This window comes from Anguilla rostrata, chromosome 14 (genome assembly GCF_018555375.3).
Source record: "Anguilla rostrata isolate EN2019 chromosome 14, ASM1855537v3, whole genome shotgun sequence".
Classification (NCBI taxonomy): Eukaryota; Metazoa; Chordata; class Actinopteri; order Anguilliformes; family Anguillidae; genus Anguilla; species Anguilla rostrata.
Window position 1 is genome coordinate 6143986 of NC_057946.1, and position 9062 is coordinate 6153047.

At 38.2% G+C, this 9062-nt stretch overlaps 1 protein-coding gene and 1 long non-coding RNA gene across 2 annotated transcripts; one reads left to right on the top strand and one right to left on the bottom strand.

The window, feature by feature from the left end:
- Positions 1-1203: 1203 nt before the first annotated feature.
- Positions 1204-4388, bottom strand: LOC135238826 (uncharacterized). The gene is made up of 3 exons (XR_010325216.1): positions 4256-4388; positions 3327-3450; positions 1204-2052 (listed from the first exon to the last, which is right to left on the bottom strand). It is a non-coding gene; the product is annotated as an uncharacterized LOC135238826 (long non-coding RNA).
- A 77-nt stretch (positions 4389-4465) lies between these two features.
- On the top strand, positions 4466-8655 carry LOC135238825 (neuropeptide FF receptor 2-like). The gene is made up of 4 exons (XM_064306915.1): positions 4466-4597; positions 5390-5724; positions 5889-5988; positions 6518-8655. Exons 2-4 carry the CDS (start codon positions 5397-5399, stop codon positions 7368-7370), a joined length of 1281 nt encoding a protein of 426 aa, XP_064162985.1. The 5' UTR covers positions 4466-4597; positions 5390-5396; the 3' UTR covers positions 7371-8655.
- Positions 8656-9062: the final 407 nt, after the last annotated feature.

The following is a 9062-nucleotide window of genomic DNA, read 5'->3' on the forward strand; positions in this document are numbered from 1 at the left end:
AATGCAGGAATTCCGGAGCGTGCTTTTATAATTTGTTATATCCATGAGATTGGGATGCACCCCTTAATGTAAGCTTCTGGACCGTGTTAACACATTCTGTTACATACATGAGATTGTGGCACCATAACGTAAGCTATGCTTGGCTTTCAATACGGTTTAATAACTTCTACACATCAAATTTGAATCGAAAACGAATGTGTCAACATGTCAAAATTCTTTCTATTTGTCTAAAGGCATGTAGTTTTTCTCTGTTTACACTGAAATTTGTTGCCTTGTCAACAGGTCAGAAGTAACCATGATTAGATTTTTATTTTTAAAGATGTTTTGGCATCGTTGGCTTTCCATAGAAACCACCAGTGGTCTTTGTAATTTCATTATGCCTTATGTCTCACAGACCGTAAATAACTGAATCCAATCACACACCGTTTGGTCATTGCTTTTGCCGCGGGTTAAAATCAGGTGAGTGAGAAGGGCTCAATGCCATTTTGTGTACCAAACAATCATAGTGTGCTTTGGCATGCTTGGGGTTCCCTTTATGACTTCTTGAAGTCTTGTTTCCTTGGCAGGGAAATTGTTACCCTAGGTCTTTTAGTCTGGATTTTGGAACACATCGCAGAACTTTGATTAAACCATGATAAAGGGTGAGCAATTTTGCAAGATATTCCAGAGCTAGATCACGGAATGCTTTAAATGTCAGAACTATTATAAAATAGCACCCAACAGGTGACCATTGCAAGTTGGTCATATTTGTTCTTATTAACACTCAGTGGACTTTTGAACCACATACAATCAAGCAATATTCAATGTGTAAACAAATTGCAGTAATAAAACCTTTAAAAGAACGCATAAATTATAAGTCAGGGATATTTGAGACAAGGAATGGCTCACATTACATATTTTTCTTAGTTGGTAGAAGTGTCATTTAAAAGCTCCAACTGTCACTGCAAGTTTGTTGCAAGGAATTATAAATAAAAATGAATAAATAACAATAGTTTCGGATTGAAACTGTTTGCTGTCTGCTTTCTGGCAAAAACTCCATGTGTAAATTAGCCCCTCCCCTTTCCCAGTTTTAATCTTTTTTGGGTCATAATGACCCTGACGCAATGCAGTTTAATATCCTGAAGAATAAAATATTCAATGTTGAAACTGTGAGATTGATATGCATTCTCAAAAAATTACATTGTGTATTTATAAATTTCTGGAATGCTTGAGTTTAGTGCACGTGCACTCCCTGCTCTCAAAAGAATGAATTCCAGTAAATGGTTATTATCCGAGAATTCAATACGCGTTCTCATATTAAATCAATACTAATTTAGTATATGCACTTGCATAGGGCCAAATGAAGACTATGTGGCCTCCAGGGCTACGGCAGTCTTTTGAACCAGAACAGAGGAGCGACTACCTAATGCTACCAAACATGAACACATAATCAATACACTGCTCGCATGTACACTTACTACTACTCAACAAACAGCTCACAGACGAAGAACACACCAATTATAGTCATATATTGCAGTCAGTTTCAACTCACCAGTATCATCAGCAGCATAATAGTATCGCATACCATAAGAATCTGCAGCGAGTCAAATCCTAATGAAAGCGGACAGCAGCATTAAGTGCAGGCCTAGACTGTGGGGGTCATATGCTCCATGCTCAGGCCTGGTTCTAGCCTTTGTGTGCTGCCCTAGACGAGACTTTAGACAGGTACAGGTATCGTGGACTTGGACGGGAGGGTGGGTTGATTGTGAGTGTGAAATGGGGGTGGCCATGGCCGTGGACTATCATGAACACAATGAGTGGGTTTTTTTTTTTTTCTTTTTCTCTTTTTTTTTTTTTAACCAAAGGCCACATGTGCTTTAAAATAAATTATAAAAAATGCTTTCAGAAACTACTTTGAAAATGTCTACATCTTCTGTTTTATAATTGGGTGTTTCAGATGAGGGCATAATTCCTGCCACTTTGACTTGTTCCGCTGCTAGAAGGCTGCATCATAGGCTTGTCAGGTGCCCGAAGGGGGTGATTGTAGAATGTTCCAGATGTTCCTGTAGACAACTAAAAAACTAAGCTCAGTGAGCACACAAACATATATATGTTTATATTCAGTCTCTCTCAATATTTAATTCCATATTTAAATATGGAACCCTTTAAAACTCCTATATATGCCGTGTTTACTGTTTTAAATACAGCACATTTAACGGCTGAAATGCCAACCTCTCTGTAATGTATAATTTTTGCCCATGCTACCACATGACTTCCATTTATTTGATGGCAGCTGTGGTTCAGGATGGTCTAAGGTGGTATGTGCGAGCTATGGCACCAAAAAGCAATCGCATCCCAACTATATCCCAACTGGGGGCGTCATAGCTCAGGAGGTAAGACTGATTGTTTGGCAGTCGGAGGGTTGCCGGTTCAAACCCCGCCCTGGGCATGTCGAAGTGTCCTTGAGCAAGACACCTAACCCCTAACTGCTCTGGCGAATGAGAGGCATCAATTGTAAAGCGCTTTGGATAAAAGCACTATATAAATGCAGTCCATTTACCATATTAATCACTTACTTTACTACATGAGGGAATTACAGAGTGGCTTAGAGCACACACAAGAGTTTGATAAACTCTTTCTTTCAAGAGTTGGATGGAATAAACCCAGGCCATAAAAAAACAAAAGTATTTTCATAATTAAGCCTGCCAAATATCAAATGCAATAATAAGCTGAAACTCACTAATAGGCTGAATGTGGTTTAGAAGATCTCTGACATGCTCAGGGCAAACCCTGAAACCCTTTTACGTGTCTATTTTCATGTATTGCTATAAAAGTGGTAGCCACTTTAATTACATGCCACAGACTTATAGCATGCATTAAGCCATTAACTGCAATCATATTCAATTTCATGCACCTAGAGTACCATTTTTGTCCATCATAAGGGGGGCCTATTCTATCAGTGACTAGTTTGCCCTATAAAATGGCACTTAGAATGCCGTTTGCCATTTATTCCGGGTCTGCTAATGGCTACGCCGCTCTACAACCTTTCAACTAATGAACATGTGAATAAGTAGCTGATTGGGGACAACTGATACCCATTAAAGACATCATGGACAATGATGCAGAACTCTGTACTCCCAAATACAATACTGCCGACTGTCAGCGGTGTGCTGCTAATTGATGATGGATTGCAGTAATAAAATAAAATGCATGTTAAATTTTTCAACAGCTTTGGTAGTACACAACAACATACCCCTCGCAGCATGATGGAAAACTACAGAGAGGGTACAGAATGTAACAGTAATGGAAGACAGTGTGACCTGTTGGTGGTGCAAATGATTACTTACAGTAAAGGAATTGTAGCATGACCCAGCCACCTGGATTGTGGCACTTTTGATTAGCTTCAGTCAGTTCAGTCACATGACTCTTCAGTCTTCACGTTCATATAATTAGATTTTATCTCAGCTCCAGCTGGTTCATGAGCAAAATAAAAAAAAAATCACATTGACGGCTTAACCACCTTCACTTGTAATTTTTGTAATGAAAACAAGATAATCTAAGAGGAAACAGGATATATTGATATACATATGGTTAACTGCACGCGCAGCCTCTGAATGACTCATTTGTTTCTGAAAAATTGTGTTTATTTATTTATTTATTTGGCAATTAAATGAGATTTTAAAGCCAAATTCTAGCTGGATATACCCTTTTTTCATTGTGAAATGAGAAATGAGTCAGTTTTGTTCAATTAGGTAAAACATTAATTTATAACAGTTTTACACTAGCTTACTTCAGAATATTTCTTCAAAATAGCCAAAGAGAGACCAAGACAGGGTCATTGCAATGCTATGATACATACGGCTTCATGATGATGATAATAATAATAATAATAATAATAATAATAATAATAATAATAATAATAATAATAATAATAAATTAATCAACACAAAAGTAAATAATCAAATAAATAAATATAGCCTACATAGATGTCCGTGTAGCCACCTGCTGTACACCTTCACATTACAAATCAAAGATACTTGTTCACGTGTACCTTGCTAAGCGTTATTCCATAGCATTATAAATTCTCTTTTTATATTTAAAATGTATTTAAACGTGTGAAAATAATACAATTGGCGGAAACTCGCTGATTTAGGCTACTGTTTATATTTTATAATAACACCGATAAATTGGCGGTAGGTTACACTAATGTTAACACAATCAAGATGAGGTTGTTTCACTTGGCAGCGGAATGCGTTGCATTTGCCAACTGACTCACCGTGGCACATCATTTTGGATCTGCGTTCACTATTTCAGTCCATTCCTTGAACAGTGACGATAGACGGCATCACCACTTCAAGCCGTACCCTCTCATGCTTAGATAGTTATGCTAGTGGTAAAGCACAGGAGCCACGCGCTCACATTGTGGGGATCCGGAATAACAGATGTTGCCTAATCAAGTGCAGCAGTCCGTATGCAGTCAGGAGCACGTTAAATCTGACTAAATCTAACTAAATTTTAACAGCTGTCTTCTGCAGGCTACTTCTTATGGCGTGAAGAAACTGTGAGGAGAGGTATCCCGTCAGATCTTATACAGACGCCAAGTAGTTCCTCCTTTAAGGTAAGTTCATATTTTATGTAGCCTGTAGTAGCCTACCTTAATGAAATGAAAACATATTTCCCATCTTATCACTCAATGTATGTATCGATATAGGCTACGTTCATTTCTTTATCACGGAAGCCTGAAGATGACTATTTGACGTTTGGCATGTAGATCCTCAACCAATCTGTTTGGCATTTTTCTGTTTGGCAAACTCCAAACGTAATTTATTAAACTCCGGAAAAGAAGCCATTGTGCAGATAAATACCTTGACACAAAAATATTCAAGTTTATATTCAATATTCAGAAGTATTTCTGTAAAATTAACGTAGACTGTTGAGGACCGTAAGGCATTGCGATTGCACTCACAGGATTTGTGCTGAGACGCAACTTACTCTCTATTTTCCTTCAGTTGCGTCGCTACACATAACAGTTTAATGCTTTTCAGCCTGGACCGCAATGCCTACATACAATGAAGTTGATCAAATTATTTTATCTTTTGTCTTGACTGACCACTAGATAGTTTTATGTAGTTCACTTGAATTCATTTACATTGTAATAATTAGGAGGCTGAATTCAGTTGTGCAGCAGGTGGCATCCGTGCCTCCTCTAAGCTCTTTGAAATAAAGGGCGTCTCAAAATTTAACATTCATTTATTTTGTACGTACTGTAGATGTGACACGCCTCCGCAATAACGGTAACGGAACATCTTAAGAAACATCTTAAGTTGCCTACTTTTGCAATAACGAAATGTGGCAGAATAAACGTATAAATAAATTTGAACATAGAAGTGATGTTTTTTTTTTTTTCCAGAACTAAAATGAATCAAAGTCTTGGAACAAACACCTCACAGGACCGCTGGAAGTGGTACTTCCAGAATACTTCCCAGGAATACACCTACCCCCAACACAATGTCACATATGTTGTGTTTTACCTGCATAAGCTGTCTGTGGCTGCAGTCTACATCATCTCCTACCTGCTCATTTTCCTGGTGTGTATGGTTGGGAATGGAGTGGTTTGTTTTACCATTCTGCGAAGCAAGAACATGCGGACTGTCACCAATGTGTTCATACTAAACCTTGCCGTCAGTGACCTTCTTGTGGGAATCTTTTGTATGCCTACAACCCTTGTGGACAATATAATAACTGGTAAGAGCAGCACATAGAAATTGCAAATCAATAACCATAGTACGGTATAATCCTTCTGTAATTTAGAACATACGTATTCTGCCATTTCATAAGACGTTGGTGTATAATGGATTTTTTTTACTTCTGCACCATTACAACAAGAATTTGCCTTATGTTTCCAACAGGTTGGCCCTTTGGAAGTTTGGTGTGCAAAATGAGTGGGATGGTACAAGGAATATCAGTGTCAGCATCGGTATTTACTCTGGTTGCAATTGCTGTTGACAGGTGAATTCCTCTAAAAACAAATCCTCAAATATTATTACAAATGTATTTAACACTCATATCTTTCCTCCGGGTACAGTGGTTCCCTCCCACAGTCCAAAGACATGCAGGTAGGCTAATTGGAGACTCTAAATTACCCACAGGTGTGAGTGTGTGAGTGAAGGATGAGTGAATGGTGTGTGTGCCCTGCGATGGATTGGCAGCCTGTCCAGGGTGTATTCCTGCCTCTCGCCCAATGCATGCTGGGATAGACCCTGCCCAGGATAAACGAGTATAGATAATGGATGGATGGGTTAACACTTTTATCTAAAGAGAAAAATTCAAGCAATGCTGAATTTATTAATGGATTTTTTTATACCTTAATTAGACAGCTTGAATAAGGCAAAGCTCAGGAAGACAATATAACTACGGTCTTCCATGCCCTTGAGTTCATTATATTTTTGGGAAATTAAGATAACCATCACCATTTAGAATGTGTTGTTTCTTTTACAGTGTTACATTGTGACACTTTTTTTAATTTTTTTTTTTTTAGGTTTTGGTGCATCGTTTACCCTTTCAAGCAAAAATTGACATTATCAACATCTACGCTAATCATTGTGATTATCTGGGTTCTTGCCATTGCAATAATGTGTCCCTCTGTTGTTATGCTACAAGTCACCAAGGAACAAAATGTGCGGATACTTCTCGGTGACGGCAATGAGACAGTCCCATTTTACTGGTGCAGAGAAAACTGGCCCAACCAGGAGATGCGAAAGATTTACACCACCATTCTGTTTGCCAACATCTACCTGGCTCCGCTCACCCTGATTGTCATCATGTACGCCCGGATTGGCATCACTCTTTTTAAAACCTCAGTGATTACAGGGGAGAAGTCTGGCCAGGAAACCCGTCAGACGGTATCTAAGAAGAAAAAAAGGGTAATCAAGATGTTACTCATTGTTGCCTTGCTTTTCATCGTGTCCTGGTTGCCGCTGTGGACCCTCATGATGCTGAGTGACTATGCCAGCCTCACTGAGTATCAGTACAGATTGATTAACATTTACATCTACCCTTTCGCGCACTGGCTTGCCTTCTTCAACAGCAGCATAAATCCCATTATCTACGGATTCTTCAATGAGAACTTCCGAAGGGGGTTCCAGGCCGCGTTCAAGTTCCGGTTGTGCTCAGCGGATGTGAAGTGTGGAAGGGCTTATTCTCACAGAATTCAAGGAAATGCCGTTCGTCCCGCCAACTTGCCAGCCTCCAAGGGACCCGCTCCGGTCAAACTTAACAGCCGGGAGAATAAGCGTTCCACAAGGGACCACAAACCGAACGAGCAAGACTTAATCATGGAGGACCTCGAAGGGGTATCTGGAGGCAATAATGTGGAGATTGCTTCACTCTGAAGGTGTCTTTTTTGACCAAACCACTGAGAGCAGCCAAATTAAAAGACCGTAGGCAGTAAAGCATTGCAGTGAAATGCAATTATTGAATAAGCTCCAAGGAGTTTCTGGTGTTTGTTTTGGTAGAATACTTCAGTTTTAATGTCCTCAAACCTCAATGAATGTCCAAACTACACTTCTAAAACTTCAGTGTTTAATTTGGTGTGACAGTTGTAACAGGTAACTTAAGGATTGACTGAGTAATCTAGTACTATTTCCAATATTATTACACAGCTGCAAACATAGAAAAATCAGATGTTTTTGTAATTAAGATATATTACAAGTTATTGTTCTGGCATGTTTGGAAGTGGTTCTAATGTATTTGTATACTATGAAACGTGTCAACCTCTTGGTTCTGTAGGTGAATGTAGTATACTGTAACCATTAGTCCAATAATTTGGCACATGGCATACCAAAGTTTCATTGGTTTAAATATATTACATTTCGAATGCATTTCAATGAATGCAGTTCATTAAAAATCATTACCTTACAATATAATTTCAGCTGTATTGCAATATTTTATTAAATGCAAATGTGCAATTAGATGTGGACTTGGAGGATGAGAGCTTTATTCTCAGACTAATTTGTGCATCTTTGAAAATTGTTCTGAAGCACTGCCTTGAGAGATCTGCGTATTTTACAGCATCTTGATGATTGTTTTCTTTTTAAATTTATCATCATTCCACGTGAAACATTTAAAAAACCAACTGTCATCACATTGTTTTTATGAAATGCTTCCAGGTTTTAATAGATTTGGAAAGTCTAAAATGCCAAGGTGTACAAAGTGAGTACAATAAATAAAAATTGTGTCAATGATCAACAATAATTAATCTAAAATATCATGCCTATAGATTTACAACCAGCCATGCATTATTATATTATTTTCTTTTTTAGATATAGCTTCAGTTATGTCCTTGCTGGGGAAAACCAGATTTTTTAAGTTGACCTTTTTTATCTTGGTGGCATAATTTCAATTCATTGAAGGAATTTCTTACGAAGCAGCTTTTCAGTTTGGTGTATACATACTACAGTAACTTACACAGAAGGGAAGGGCTATGAAGACCTTGTCTGAAAGCAAGTTTCATGCTAGAACACACATTTCTAAAGAACCCATAGTAAATACCCTTATGAGGCTGTGTTAGATAACTACAGATATGACATGAAGCATCATTTTATGCACAAACATAAATTTGAGACATGACTATAGAGCATGTTTTGCCATTTTGCAGGAGCAACCCCCCCCCCCCTTTTAACCTTTTTTTTTTTAGCTGTGCATAATTAAGTTAATGAATGAACTTAAGAGTAAATCAAATCAATAATGTCTAATATTTGGTTAATGTGCAATAACCGCATCAAGTCTACGACCTGTTGACATCACCACTGTTTGGTATCTTCTTTGAAAATGTTTTACAGGCATTCACTGCAGCTTTTTTCAGTTCATCTTTTTACAGGAAGCTTTACTCCTCTTCATCAAGTGAAAGGCATGCTCGATTGGATCTAAATTAGGTGACTGTCCAAAACGTTCTACTTTTTCCCATTGATGTTTGTGTAGGCAGTGTTTCTCATTGTCTTGCTGCAGGATGAAGTGCCAGCTGGTGAGGTTGGAGGAGTTTTTTTTGTACGTAGGCAGACTGTTCACTTCTGAATTCATCCTCC

Bases quoted from the DNA above. Each gene is read 5' to 3' on its own strand.
- LOC135238825 (XM_064306915.1), top strand. From the start codon at position 5,397: ATGAATCAAAGTCTTGGAACAAACACCTCACAGGACCGCTGGAAGTGG. The intron at 5,725-5,888 runs GTAAGAGCAGCA...TGTTTCCAACAG, and splicing joins TGTGGACAATATAATAACTG to GTTGGCCCTTTGGAAGTTTG. The intron at 5,989-6,517 runs GTGAATTCCTCT...TTTTTTTTTTAG, and splicing joins GTTGCAATTGCTGTTGACAG to GTTTTGGTGCATCGTTTACC.